General features: G+C 44.1%; 1 protein-coding gene across 1 annotated transcript in view; it reads left to right on the forward strand.

Moving 5' to 3' along the window:
* The first annotated feature begins 3,346 nt into the window (after positions 1-3,346).
* The window catches only part of LOC126184177 (uncharacterized), a 51,777-nt gene continuing 39,148 nt past the window's right edge, over positions 3,347-15,975 (forward strand). The window contains exon 1 of the mRNA XM_049926545.1: positions 3,347-3,832. Within this exon, the coding sequence (XP_049782502.1) occupies positions 3,347-3,832 (486 nt within the window). The remainder of the gene's footprint in view (positions 3,833-15,975) is intronic.

A 15,975-nucleotide genomic window follows, 5' to 3' on the forward strand; every position in this document is an offset into this window, starting at 1 on the left:
AACGTTGGTTCAGATCGGGAAACCAGTGCGTCGTTTCATTTGTTACCAGCTTATACAAATCGCTAAACTCATTCCCTTAATAGCTGACACGGAAGGGTACTCCTATTTAAATTCTCAAATTGTAGCCTCCATTCCCCCTCTCCACACTATTTTCCGCTTCTAATCCCTCACCGGCGTAACAGCTAAGAATCGATCCCATAAACTTCGAAGAACGTTAAGAAATTCCATATTTCTCATAGCTGCTTGTATCAATGTTAGCTCAAACAACGAATATTAATTTAGTGTTACGTAGCAAGATCACAACACAATAACGTAAATGTCTATTCATCTAATAAGAGAAAATGGCCAGTATTAAAGAGAACTGGGCAGTATCACTAACTTACCCAAGTAACTTACCAGTTTTGGCTCGTCATAATTTACAAAGTCAAATTCTTTCCTTACTTGGGAGCTGTTAACGCTGGTTCGTAAAATTCACCACCACAATGAGCGCTCGCCACGTCCCGCAACAAGAATTTCGGTAATTTAACTAAATTAAGGCAAGTGCCTGGTTGTTCCCTGTGACACAATCTATTATCTTCCCATCTGTATCTTTTCCGCACTTCGAGTTTTCGACCTCGTCATAACGTCAAATCCTTATCTTGGGCTGCAGTCACAGTGGCAGACATCAGTGCATTTCGCTATGACCGACATCGGCCAAAAACGGCCGATTTTTTGAAAGTGTTATACCAGCACGTGTGTGGTCTCATTGCAACCGATCTCAACATCCGTACGTACAGACTTCGGACGAAAGTCGGCGGAATTCAAATTCGACTATCCTTACGTCGAATAGGTCGACATTTCCACACGCGATACACAAGTAGAGAGAGTTAAGCGTAACACTAGAAACGAGGTGTTGGTGGCATCCTGAGGATGAGAAATGAAACTTTGATATGTCTTTGAATTAATAGTTTGAAATAGTTTCTCTACTGGAAATTAGTTTAGAAAAACTTCAATTAATAGCAGTTAACTGCATGTTACTACTACAGCCTCGTATCTATATTTACCATGCAGCGTGAAGCAATGATCTGTGGAACAATAACATTCCTGTACTGACCTCCCAAGAGTCCCGGCTCTAACACAATGGAACACCTTTGGGGTGAATTGGGACATTGATTTCACTCCAGCCTCCTGCGTCCAACATCTGTTTTCGGCTCGTAAGGAAGAATAAACTGCTATTTCTCAACAGATGTTGACACACCTCATTGAAAGTTTCCCGCGTCCCCTAGCTATATTTAATATGAACTACTGAACGTTATGGAAAGGTTCTCAGCGATAAAAATATTACCGCATTTCTTATGTAACAAGGGGATCTTCAATTGTACGTTACGAATTAGGGCAAAACTTCGAACAGACGTTCGTTTTGTTTTACACCTATTTCAGCTTTTGCCTCAGCAGAAAGTAGTTTTCAGGAAATTTATGTAAAAGTTTTGAGTTCAGTCCAAGTCCTAACGACTACAACGACTTAACGAGACGCACCCGCAGACGAGAGGCAAATGAGTCATACCAAAAATGTCTAGCCTTTGGTTCTGTATTGCTTGACAAACAATAACCATTTTAGTATTACAGTTTCATTCATTTGATTCGGTAAAACTGTCAATGCGGGCCGCTCGTTTCCAGTGCTGGGTACTGCCATATCTTCTTTCTGCTATTTTTAAGACAGGTACCGTTCCAGCAATCACGAAACAGGACGTTTGAGGCAACATTAGGTTAATGTTGTGTAATAATGCAGTTTCATTTGACACAAATTGAGGTAACTTTAATATACAGGGTGATCAAAAAGTCAGTATAAATTTGAAAACTTAATAAACTACGGAAAAATGTAGATAGAGGTAAAAATTGACACACATGCTTGGAATGACATGGGGTTTTATTAGCACCGAAAAAACTAAGTTCACTAAATGTCCGTCAGATGGCTCTGGACAGCAAAACTGCTACCGTGACGGGTGAGAGGTACGCCGATATGTTAAAGAATCGCATCATCCCTAGCCTGGCTGATAAACACCTGCTGGAACGTACGATGTTTATGCAGGATGGCTCTCCACCCCATATTGCTAGACGCGTGAAAGATCTCTTGCGCACGTCGTTTGGTGATGATCGTGTGCTCAGCTGCCACCTTCGTCATGCTTGGCCTCCCAGGTCCCCAGACCTCAGTCCGGGCGATTATTGGCTTTGGGGTTACCTGAAGTCGCAAATGTATCGTGATCGACCGACATCTCTAGAGATGCTGAAAGGAAACAGCCGACGCCAATGCCTCACCCTAACTCCGGACATGCTTCACAGTGGTGTTCACAACATTATTCCTCGACTACATCTATTGTTGAGGAATGTTGGTGAACATTGAGCATTTCCTTTAAAGAACATCATATTTGCTTTGTCTTACTTTGTTATGCTAATTATTGCTATTCTGATCAGATGAAGCGCCATCTGTCGGACATTTTTTGAACTTTTGTATTTTTTTTTTTGTTCTAATAAAACCCCATGTCATTCCAAGCATGTGTGTCGATTTGTACCTCTCTATCTACATTATTCAGTGATTTATTCAGTTTTCAAATTTATATTGACTTTTTGATCACCCGGTACAATGGAATGGAACACACAATAACTGTACTGGTTTAAAAAGACGAAGTTACTACTCGTCATATGGTCCATATGAAATTCAGATATTTTTAATGAGAAAGTATATTTCTATATAAGAAAACATTGCATCATAATCGGCACACACTTTAACGCCACTTCGCAAATCCGGAGCATGACTCTTCCGCCATTATGCAACGAAAATGGCCCGCCCGGGAGTTACATTCATTTGGACATGCGAAAGCATAAGCTGCGTAGATTTTATAAAGCAAAGTATAATGCATTGTTGAGCAAAAACCGGTCATAATTCTAGGTTAATTGTGACTAACACATGTTAAATTTTATTAATACGCGGCCTACAATTGAGCGTCTTCCCTTATGTTGTTTTAGTCAAGAGAAATGACTGGAATTACCCAGCTAAGCAAACTGATCTCCATTCCTTGCTGTCCTCCAAACCATGAAAATTTCATTCAGAAACGCAGTACCGTGTTAAATTTTCAGTTACGCCACACATTAGTCTAAACTTTCCTTACCTTTTTTACTATTAAACGCTGTATTTATTCGGTAAGATATGTCTTCTGTATTTATTTTATAGCGTATAGAGAGAATTTGTTGATTTCACATTCATTTATATGAAAATAACTGCCACAGTTTACGTAGATTTCGAATTTCGCAGATAGTTTTCGGACTTAGTATCTTGTCTGTTTGCAGGACGTAACGGAGCGAGGAGCAAATGGCAGAACAAAGCTACAGCCGGAGCGAGCGGTGCCAACAGGGTCGGGAAGAGCTGCTCCGCTACGCCATCTGGAACACCTGGCGTATGCAGGGCGGCGATCTTCGTCCTTACGTCGATCAGCCTTCTGTCGACGTTGGTACTGACCCTAACAGCGCCTTAGGTGGAGACTTATCCTCGAGCGGGTCCAGTACGAGCAGCAGTTCCGAGGACTGGCACTGGGTCTCCACGTCGGAGGGGGGAGCGATTTTAGGATCTACCAGCGCGCCCTGCTTGTATTGTGACATGGAGTCAGACGAGACTTGCCCCAGCGGATGTTACGAATGTGAGAAGGAGAGAGGCGGTACCGCAGGCAATCCAGACAATGTTGGACGCTGGTCAGAAATGGACGGAACAGAAACTACGGAGGAGTGCCTGTGCTGCACTGCCGTAGCTTGCGACGTTTCTGGATCTAAACAACAAAGCAAAATGGTAGCCTACTTCGAGGTAAGTCTTATACCTGTCTCAGTAATGTTTAATTTTTTTCTATGAAAACGCTTTTTGGACAGTTTGAATATCAGAAATTATCTTGTGACCACTCTCTGCTCATTTCCGGAAATTCTTTCTACACATCAATTAATTATTGCAGAACATTAACAGTACATAAAGTTCCTTTTTCATTTTACGAAGTGCCCTGACAAACACCCGCTGCCATCGGCTATGTGGTCGAAGCGAAACAAGATATTTTGATGAACAACGTAGTTACGCTGCGGCTGGTAAGGGATGAAACAATCTGCTCGTGAACTGCTCCACCTCTACACTTCCCTTCTTTTAGGCTTAAGTTGTTGAGATATGGCCTATCACCCACGCTTTCACCCACGAGACAGGGTTAATTTGTCCACCCCTACACGACAGGTTTTAGTACAGCAGCTACTTACCATTCAAATGGACGCCGAATCTCTGGACAGGATCCAAAAATCGTCTTAGCATTAAGGAAGTTATATAAAAGTAATGTTTACTGTGTTTCTTACTGTAATTAGCCGGCCGAAGTGGCCGTGCGGTTCTAGGCGCTGCAGTCCGGAACCGCGAGACCGCTACGGTCGCAGGTTCGAATCCTGCCTCGGGCATGGGTGTGTGTGATGTTCTTAGGTTAGTTAGGTTTAACTAGTTCTAAGTTCTAGGGGACTAATGACCCCAGAAGTTGAGTCCCATAGTGCTCAGAGCCATTTGAAGTATTTTTACTGTAATTAAAGCCATAAACACGGAGCTCGCCCACTACTACCATAACTGAACCAAACCATTTGTGTGCGATTAATGTCCAGTTAAAACACGCTCTGATCCAGTCTAAGTTCACTGCTAGCCACGAATGCCATTCACGTTCCAGTAAAAGAATACTAACTGGTTGATTTCCTTCTCTCTTAATACACAGGCTGAACGTTAAGGGGTATTACACTAACAAATGCTTGCCAAGACTTTCGAAGACCTTCAATTGTATGTGTGGCTCTAAAACTTGTTCCAACAACAGATTGCACAGTCACATAAAATGCCGTGTGCAATAGTCTGTAGATGAGCTAATCTGATAAAACATTTGTCACCTCCCTCAAAAGAGCACACTGTTAGCTTTCGAACGCCGTAGACGGTCTAGAGATAGTACCAGACGCTCATAGGAAGCTACCACGCTGACGTAATTGAAGTTACATGTGCCAGTAGGTTGTCTGGAATTGTGCGGTAAGATGAGTCGATATGGAGATGACAGAATGGCAGAACGGAGCTTTCGTGTCTGGGTGTGCCTATGACCACGCCTGACGAGGTTCCTCGTTTGGCTGTTTCATCAGCGAGGACAGTTCTGTATGTCTAAGGAGTGGTGTACCATTCGCAGCCATGTAACACGGTCGTAAGAACATCGTAATCGATAGGGACTAGATGTGTCACGGCTTGTCAGTAACAGTCTGTTTCAGACCCGAGCGAAACTGCCATTAGCAGTGAATACAGCTTCACGTTAACCACGTTGACAAATCAATGCCGACGGAACAGCAAGCGATGGACGTTAACAGTACCGTACCTCGCTAAAGATCATTTTTCAGTTGCATGTCCTCAGTGCGCCAAATATAGAACCCGTCTGACAGCAGGCGTGTCATTTGGTACGACGAGTCGCGGTTTCAGCTCTTCCCAAATAGTAAAAACTGTAGAGTTGAAACACTGCCCATTGAGGCTTTCAACCTGCAATATTTGCAGGATGAGGTTGTCTGGATCTGTGACAGTTTGTGTGTGTGTGTGTGTGTGTGTGTGTGTGTGTGTGTGTGTGTGTGTGTGTGTGTGTTTCCGTAGGATGTCTTGGGCCTACTCCATCCGTTTATCATAAACAATGCTCAGGGTGCTTATTTCAATATAGTCGGTAAAACTCCGGCACACTGTCGCACCTCGACCCATCCGCTAAATCGCCTGAACTTAATACTGCAAAAATGTTTAGAACTATTAGAAGCAGAAGACTAAACACAAATTTGGACATCGTTGCAATACCTAACTCTGTGAGATCTAATTATAGAGCGGCTACAGTTGCATGTGGTATACCTGAAAAAAACTTGGGGATTCTCATCCTCTCCAAATTGCGGTCATTAACAGGGGAAAAGGCGGTATTACACATTATTAGCGTGATGTTCCTAGTGTGGGGGAGGGCCAACTTTGGTGTTTTCAGTAGCAGTACTAAGCTCACCAGACATAAGATTAGTCACCACTACAGAAATCATTACATGTATCTTTTAATACCGTGTAGTTCCGACTATCGACACAATATCAACCTGGATTCTGTTAGGAAGTGAGTCCACACGTTTGTGCAGGTACATCGTATCCAGTTTCAGCCACTCGTTGAGGATTTGATCGCATAGCTCCACCAAATTGCGGGATGATGATCTCGGCACTTTAACAGCCGTTCCATGATGTCCCACAGATTTTCTACAGGGTTCAAATAAAATGATTTTGCAGGCCAGTCGAGATGTAAGTGTGGCTGAGCGTTCAGGAAACCAGTCACATGTTCTTACAGCCCGATGAACTCTGCTGTTGTTGTGTGCCTGTGTAAACAATGGCCTCTTGCAAGGTGATACTCCTAAGGTTCACTGCACGCAGTTCCCGTCAGAATGTTCTCTCGCTAACAGGTTTGAATGGACCTTCATTCACTCGCTGCAGCAATTACTGTCTGGTTTGGAAGCCTGTTACACCACTGCATGTAGACATTTTGAACAGCCAGCCGCGAAAGACCAACGAATCCAGCAACTTTACACAGTGTGGCCACGGGCACGGCCAAACAAGATCGCAATTTTTTTTCACTCCGTCACGTCCTTACATTTACCCATGTTTACACACCATGTCCGCTTGAAATGCAAATTTTTAAGTGATCGCTACCGCCTCATGTTCACTTAGAGCAGGCTGTTCCAACCGAGCTCCAGGGAGCCGGAGCGCTCCGGAGCGCTCACTGCGGCAGCTCGGAGCCCGCGTGGAGGGGGAAAACGAACTCACTGACCCCTGGCCGCATACAGCCGCAACTGACGCAATAATCAGTGTTCAATGACAGCTATGACTAGCTGCGGGAGCCCTGTACTTCTATTGGAGGATACCTTTCTATTCATTGAGAGGGATGGTCGTCGGCAGTGTCTTGTATGTCATAAAGTATTTAATTCTGCGAAGAGGTACAATATACAACGACATTATACGCGTCTTCACGCAGCGCACTACGATCAGGTAGAAGGCGTTTCACGCAGAGAACTTTTAGCCAGGCTTAATAACGACATACCAGGAGACTTAAGTTTAAAAACGGTTTCGTAATACGAAAAGTATCAAAATATGCAACATAGTTCGTGTTCTGTAATGCGTGTATAATTTTCAGGTGAATGAGAGCGGAGAAAACACTACTGAATCTGCAGTTCGAGCAAGCTGCAGGGTCGCTCACATCATTGCGACGAGCGGCACGCCGTTTTCGGTGGGACAACTCGTAAAATCGTGCATGGTAGCAGTTGCAGAATGTTTGTTTCCAATGGAGGTGCAGGCAATCGATGGGGTTTGCCTGTCGAAGCAGACAATGTCTCGTCGAATCCTGGACATGGCAGCGGATTATGAAACACAGATCAGGAAAAAGGCGGAGAGCTTTGTTGAATTTTCGCTAGCGCTTGACGAAAGCACCGACATATCTGACTGTGCTCAGCTTGCAGTCTTTGTGCGTGGTGTCGACATGGAGCTGAAAGTAACTGAAGAACTCTTGGATGTGGTACCACTCGATGACACCGCAACAGGAAGTGACATTTTTGAAGCTGTTTGTGAATCAGTGGACAATATGAATTTGCCGTGGGATAAGCTCCATTCTGTAGCGACATACGGTGCACCACAAATGATTGGGCGTCACCAAGGATTTGCGTCTCGTTTGAAAAATAAACTCAGGGATGAATTCGGGAAAGACATTTTGACTCTTCATTGTTTTATTCACCAAGAGGCACTGTGTGCTGCAACAGTAGAGCTAGGTGGCGTAATGAAAGATGTCGTGAAATGCGTGAATTTTGTGCGGCGTCACGGTATGAATCATCACCAATTCAAATGATTCCTGAAAGATATGGAAGCGGAGTATGGGGATATACCTTACCACAGTGCAGTTCATTGGCTAAGTTGGGGAAAAGTTCTTGATGTTTTCTTTGCCATTCGTGAGGAAATATCCCATTTTCTCGAAATGAAAGGGGAAGAAATGCGTTCTCTGAAAGATATAAAATGGATATCTGACTTGGCGTTCCTATCTGACATATCTATGCATCTGAATAAATTAAATCTGTCATTGCAGGGCAAAGGGCAGCTAATCGTTGACATGCACGACGAGATCAAAGCGTTCATGGAAAAGTTACATTTATTTGAGAGGCAGATGAGTAACGAACATTTAACGTTCTTCAATCGTCTTGCTTCTTTAAAAATACCTGAGGGTACTACTTTCGGCGATTACCAAGCAAAGTTAAAGCAGCTCATCACGTCGTTTGAAACACGATTCCGAGACCTCACTAGTTTGGAAATGGAACTTAAGGTGTTCAGCACTCGTGTTTGTTTCCCCCGATGCTTGTCATTGTCACTTCAATTAGAGATTATTGATTTGCAAAGTTCAACTTTGTTGAAAGAGAGGTACTACAACACGTCGGATCTGTCACGATGGTATCGTTCATTACAGCAAAAAACATTTCCCAAGCTTCACAAAAATGCCACTCAGATCATGTGCATGTTGGCACGTATTGTTGTCAGCAGCTTTACTCAGCAATGAAAAGAGTAAATAGTAAGGAACGATCGTTTCTTCAGGATGTAACAATGAAGCTCATCCTCCGCATTAACGCTGCGAACACTTTGACGACTGATATTTCCGATCTTGTAATGAAAAGAAAGTATCAAGCTACAGAGGCCCAATAAATTTAGTATGCAATTTCTTATAAAACAGTTGTTTCTTATTTATTTCTCGAACATCGTATTTCCTGGTGTAGCATGTCATCACGACTTATCAGCTAAGAGTATGTGGTTGTCGATCTTGTGAGACGCAGCTGGCACATCAAAACGCTTGCCTTGCCGCCTGCCTCAGGCAGCCGTGCCACGCGCCGGCGTGCCGGCCCACTCGAGTGGCCACAGCGAGCGACGCGGCTCCCTGGAGCAGGGAGCGCTCCGCGGCTCACACCGGAGCCGACCAGCTGGAACAGCCTGACTTAGAGGCAGTGCGCGCGCGGTTGAGTACGTTACCCTATCGCTGCGACATCTGTGAAGGCTTAACTATCAATCTGTGCATACGCACTGGAACGACAAATTTTTTGTCTGGTGTGCTTATTTAGCAAGGGACTGCGTTGACGTATCGGTCGATTAAGCCGAAGTCACCATGTAACTTACTTTCGTATCGTCACTGCGACGGCTTGTTAGGGCAATAATTCATTTAAACGCTTTAATTGCGATGCAATATACAGCTGTATTCCCATTGGCGGTAGCCTTAAGAGGATTGAGAGGAGGAGTGTTAGGAGTGAGGCAAGGTCGTCCCCAAATACAGAACGAGTAGCTTGCTTCTCTTTTTCTTGTTAGCACCCTACCAGTATCTGTCTGCCTATTGTTCCGGCTAGTACGTTTCGTAGTGTGTCTCGTTCCTAAAGTGACAATAGATGGCAACCTGTCACGAAAATAGCTGCTGAAAAAATGACAGCAAGTGTCGTTAAGCCATTCTGGAAATGATTTTAGAAAACATTCATACTATTTAAAATGTAAGAGTTACTATTCACGTTGACTGCAGGAACTACGCATTTCAGCTTCATTATACTGATAAATTCAGAAACTCACGAACATCTGTCAAATCTGGTCAAAACGCAATTCTTGGTACGCAGCATTTACCTTCGCACTTTCAATCTGCGCCAGTAACCAGCGTTCGTTTCATACACATGACCTACCAATCCGAAAATTGACCGCACACTTTCCAAGTCTGTTTATCTTCAGTCAGTCTTTCTCTCACAATATTGCACAGTTCTACAAACGCATGGTGATTCGTGGGCAAGTGAAATACGTCAGACGAATTTTGTTACGCACGAAAAAACAAGATAAAAATTTCACTACTCACACAAAATGTAGAAACTTCACTGAGCTGTTAAATCCACAGTTGCAACAAAAGCTAATCTGCTGTACATTATGTTCTATACACAGTACTGTTCGGAGACAAACTGCTGCAGCATTTACAGAGAAGTAGCCAGCATCTCTCTGCTCGGAAACAATATCTTAAGACTCCCACAAGAAACGCTGCCTGCCTATGCCATCTCAGGTTATAGAACATGGGCCCATTCACATGTAGTTGGGTAATACTGTCACACACTTCTATAAACCTATCGGCATTCTACCAGTTCTCAGAACCTCAGGTTCTTCCCTTACTCAGCCAACCACCCGACTTTTTACAGTTAATGAACTAATTAGGAAATTCAACAGAAGTAAAAATGAAATTGATACTTGAATGTGGACAATCGCCCTCGTGCACATCCCTACCAAAGGTGACACATCTGGTTGGGTGTCAACAAGACATTCTAGTGTCATTGAAACGATGACACTGATAGCAGCGCTTCAGGTTCGGAATGTATGGCCAGACTGTGATAATTTCGCCGGTCGCGGTGGCCGAGCGGTTGTAGGCGCTCCAGTCCAGAACCGCGCTGCTGCTACGGTCGCAGGTTCGTATCCTGCGTCGGGCATGGATGTGGTGATGTCCTTAGGTTTAAGTAGGTCTAAGTCTAGGGAACTGATGACCTCAGATGTTGAGTCCCATAGTGCTCAGAGCTATTTGAACCATTATTTTGTGATAATTCCATGGCCTGCTTTGATCTTGGACCAGTCTATCAAAGGTGAGAGTGTGGGTGGGCACTAAGGAGGAATCTGCGTTTATCGTTACACGATCGACGGCAATGACACCCTCATCGGAGAGGTAAGATTGGATTTCGGCCTCTATTAGACCGTCGAGCAGCCTGGTGTAAATTACACCATGGGAAGAAATTAAAGTTCTATGGGCCATGACACGAACAGGGTAACCTAGCAGAAGTGAAGCAGGAAGCAGTTGTGCTTGAGAATCAGTAGCAGTCTCCAAAAGCAAAGTGTCATTCCGTTAACGAGAGCGGGATTGCACATTGTCGGCAATTGCATCAACACCTTTCTGAATAAGAAACGGATTTACCGTGGTGAAGGACCGACCGTCTTCAGTATGGTATGAGAGACCATGAAGAGCCATGGGTCGGTGGGAAGGGTCTTCAAATCATTAGCCTCATTACCTTTACGTTTTGTAGACGTTGAGTGGGAAGATGATTGACTCATTGCGAGATAATCCCCCGTGATTGCCAGTGTCCTCAGGTCACACCCACACATCCCAAACACCTGACAGAGGTACCAATCGGCATTTTGGAAAGGTTGCAGCTCAGGTAATCACCCCTCCCTGGGCCTGGCCCGTACCAGGTGGTACGTGCGAACCCTACCTGCCGACCCACCACAATTACCCAGTCACCTGTTATGCGTCAGATGCGTGGGCCGGCCTTCAGGAGCGCACAGGGAGGAAGAAGAGGAACCTCAAACGCCGAAGCGAAGGAACGCGAGGAGAAGGGAACGAAAAAACAAAGGCGAGACTCCCCAAGGGAGGGCGAAAAAAGAATAACATGAGGATAGACGTGTAGCACGGAAGGGAAAAAATGCAGCGAAGACTGGGGCCCCGTGGTAGCCAACACGAACCCGCCGAGTGGCGAGCCAACTACGGATATTCTAAAGATGCTCTGTAGGATTCAGTCTGTGCAGGCTAGTCCACTATAGGGATGTTATTGTCGTGTAACCACTCTGCCACAGGCTGTGCATTATGAAAAAGTGCTTGATCGTGTTGAAAGATGCCGTAGACATCCCCGAATTGCTCTTGAACAGTGGGAAGCGAGAACGTGCCTAAAGCAACAATGTAGGTCTGTGCTGTGATAGTGCCACGCAAAACAGTGTGCAAGCCCCCTCCATGAAAAACACAACCACACCTTAACACCACCACCTCCGAATTTTACTGTTGTCACTACACACACTGGCAGATGATGTTCACCAGGCATTCGCCATACCCACACCCTGCCATTGGATCGCCACATTGTGTACCGTGATTCGTTACTCCACACAACCTTTTTCCACTGTTCCATCGTGCAATGTTTACGCTCCTTACACCGAGCGAGGCGTCTTTCGGCATTTACCGGCATGATGTGTGGCTTATGAGCAGCCTCTCGACCATGAAATCCAAGTTTTCTCACCTCGCGCCTAACTGTCATAGTACTTGTAGTGGATGCTGATGCAGTTTGGAATTCTTGTGTGATTGTCTGAACAGATGTCTATTACATATTACGATCCTCTTAAATTGTCGGCAGTCTGTCAGTCAACAGACGAGGACGGCCTGCACGCTTTTGTGCTGTGCCTGTCCCTTCGTTTCCACTTCACTATCACATCGGAAACAGTGGACCTAGGAATGTTTAGGAGTGTGGCCATCTCACGTACAGACGTATGACAAGTGACACCCTATCACTTGACCACGTTAGAAGTCAGCGAGTTCCGCTGAGCGCCCCTTTCTGTCCTCTCACAGTGTCTAATGACTACTGAGGCCGCTGATATGGGGCACATGGCAGTAGGTGGCAGCACAATGCACCTAATATGAAAATCTTATGTTTTTGGGGGTGGCCGGATACTTTCGATCACATAGTGTAGATAGTGGATATGGATTGTGGGACGACGTGAGTTCCAACTTTGTGAAGCCGCGAATGAGACTAGAGTTGCAGCCACAACGCTCGATGCCACGGATGTACCGCAGCTTTGCTTCTAACTTCGAAAGGCAGACAGATCGCCACCTAGCCTGCTGTACAGAGCGAGGAAGCCTCCGGCATCCACATTCTGTGATACGACGTTGGCTTCCAAACTGCCTCCCATTCATGAACAACCAAAGAGCTTTCCTGTTTCTGGGATGATCATTTGCCATGCGCAGAGTAACAGCTGTCTGCCTTTCGTCATAGTCGTCTGTCAAGAGATTTCCTCATTTGCAATTTGTATCGTTGCTAGAATAATTTTCCGTTACTACCTTTCCATGCTACCTCGCTTGCCTGCAGTACCACCAGTCAGTATTCAGTCTCGCAGTGGGCAGTGGTCATAATGTTTTGGCTCATCAGTGTACGCAGTTGTCTGATGATGTAAGGAAATGGATTAGATTACTTCTCCTATGAACGAAAATAGATCAGACTCTAATAACTAATTTCATACGCCATGGTTGCAAACTACTTACACGCATTACATCTATCAATACTCCGCAAGCCACCTGACGGTGTTTCCCTTTTCCCTTTTCCCTTTTCCCTTTTCCCTTTTCCCTTTTCCCTTTTCCCTTTTCCCTTTTCCCTTTTCCCTTTTCCCTTTTCCCTTTTCCCTTTTCCCTTTTCCCTTTTCCCTTTTCCCTTTTCCCTTTTCCCTTTTCCCTTTTCCCTTTTCCCTTTCCTTTCCCACTTGCGAACGACGCGAGGAAAGAGAGATCGTCGGTAAGCTTCTGTAGTGACTAATTCCTCTAGTTTTTCATCTTAGTTATTTCACCAGATGTATGTGGGAGGAAGTAATATCTTGACCGACTCTTCCCGGAAAGTGCTCTTTTGAAATTTCAATACTAAACCGCTCCGAAATGCACGAAGTCTCCTTAGTAGCGTCTGCCATTGGAATTTGAGCATCACTGTTTGATCTTCTTCCCCCTCTTTGTCTCTGTCTCCCCCCTTCCGTCCCTCCTATCAGTCCTACGTGTTGCGGGTACGGTGTTTCTTACACAGGAATGGAAAAGCTGTAAGAAGTCTACCTCGAGGAAGATCATTCAGGGTTCCGGAGAAATTTAAAACAACTTTAGGATTACCTTAAAAGATAGTTTAAAAACGCAAGCATACGTTGATAGCAATTGTAGATTTAGAGATAGCTCTTTCACGATATTGACTGGTATATATTCTTCGGAATTCTGAAAGTACAAGATGTAATATACAGGGAGTAAAATACCATCTTGAAGTTGTACAGAAACCAGGCATTTGGAAAAATCGAAGGACATGAAAGGGAAGTAGTAATTCAAAGGGGAGGAGACAGGTTTTTATCCTCTCCCCAATGTTATTCAATCTGCAAATTGAGCGAGTAGGAAAGAAAACCAAGGACACATTTGGTAAGTGAAATGAAGTTCAGGGAGCAGAAATAAGAACTTGGCGGCTCGCCGATGACAATGTGATTGTGTGAGGACGACAAAGGACTTAAGGACTTAACAGTAGTCGAACGGAAGACGTACAGCCCTGAACAGAGGTTGTATGGTAACAAAAAACTTGAACAGTGAGAATGGAGTGTAGTCTAATGAAATCAGGTGATGCTGAGGAATTACATTAGGAACTGAGACAGTAAAATTTGCTGAGATTTGCTATTTTGACCGCAAAATAACAAGATTGCCGAAGTAAAGGGGATATAAAATGCAGACTGGCAACAGCAAGAAAGCATTGCTGAAGAGGTGAAATCTGTTAACATCGAATGTACATTGTTAGGATATCTTTCCTGAAGATATTTTGTGAGTAAAAATGTAAATGGTGATAAATTCAGACAGAAGGCAAATAAAAGCAATCGAAATGTGTTGCTACAAAAGAATATTAAAAATTAGATGAGTGAATACAATAAGTAATAAGGAGGTACTGAATCTTTGAGGAAAAAAGAAATTTATGGCACAACTATAGTAAAAAAAGGATCAGTTCATAGGACACGTCCCGAGGCATCAATGACTCACCAGTTTGATAATAGATGGGAGTGGAGGGAATTAAAAAATGTATAGGAAGGCAAAGGCTAGGATACAGTAAGCGGGTTCATATGGATGGAGTTTGTAGTAGTTACGCAGAGGAAGTGAGTTTCGGGCAGGATAGAATAGCGAACCAGTCTTCGGACTGAAGACCACTAAGACTAATTCAGAGAAGAGTATAGTAATAACGAACTTTGACTGATGTGTATGTTTGTCTCGACCACAATTATCCTATTGAATTTGAGACACGTTTCGACCACTAGACAACACTGTATATATTTTGTTCGTACCATAACTATTTTTCTGGAAACTGATTGTAATAGTGATGAAGGACAAGTGTACTAAAGTTTAATTGTAGAGAGACTGTTGCCAATACATATTTTGCGTGTATGTAAGCTGTTTCAAATCAGTTAACTGCCTTGCGAACAGAGCAAAGGCAGTCTTTATGATGATTACCCTGAAGTCCAAATTGGGACACATGAAACTTGTGTTCCAGTAGATGGAAAGCAGAACTTCGTTACAATTAACAAGGGGAACGGTCTAACGGGAAAGGCTCAGAATTTGACTCCATCATACATTTGGCAAAATAAGCGATACATTAAAACTTCACGGGGAAAAATTGTTTTCTGATCGCCAAAACAGACATGTGTTGCGACTGTTTCTTAGGGTACCAGGAGTGCACAAAACACCGTGTGTATATGGTGAGCCTCCCCAACCGACCTGCAGCGAGTTGTTCGAAGAGTACATAAGAAATTTATAGCAGAACCTTCGAAGAGCACACACACAATTCGTAGCAGGTAACTAAATACGTCTCCACTGGGAGAGCACAGCCTGGAAAATAATCCAATTCGAAGAAACAAACCTCCTGGTCCAGACCACTTCATTAAATGGGCCTTTAATAAAACAAGCATCAGAAATTCGAATCTACGAAGTGGCATCAAACGAGTCCTTCCGATTTGAGAGAAAGATGGCGCTAACGGATAAACGAACGATTTTTTTTCGTCGGCGGAGTTCACACTATTTTACAAGTAATGGTACGCACATGACGGTAGCAAAATTCAGACAGGTTTTCCGTGGTTTCCTTTCATCGCTTAACATACATGCTGGGATATTTCCTTTACCAAGAACACAACTTCCTTCCTCATGTTTCAGCTATCAGACATTGTGCTCACTGTATAGTGCCACTGTCGACGGGGCGTGACGTCATATTCTTCTTCCTCATCCAGAGACTACGAGCACATTTTCTAGAATGAAAGGCAAATCAGTGTTTCATGTCCCGTGAGCAACGAGGTCATTAGAGACTGACAAGGTAACTGCGCCTACTCATCATATGTTG

Source organism: Schistocerca cancellata, chromosome 4 (assembly GCF_023864275.1).
Source record: "Schistocerca cancellata isolate TAMUIC-IGC-003103 chromosome 4, iqSchCanc2.1, whole genome shotgun sequence".
Lineage (NCBI taxonomy): Eukaryota > Metazoa > Arthropoda > Insecta > Orthoptera > Acrididae > Schistocerca > Schistocerca cancellata.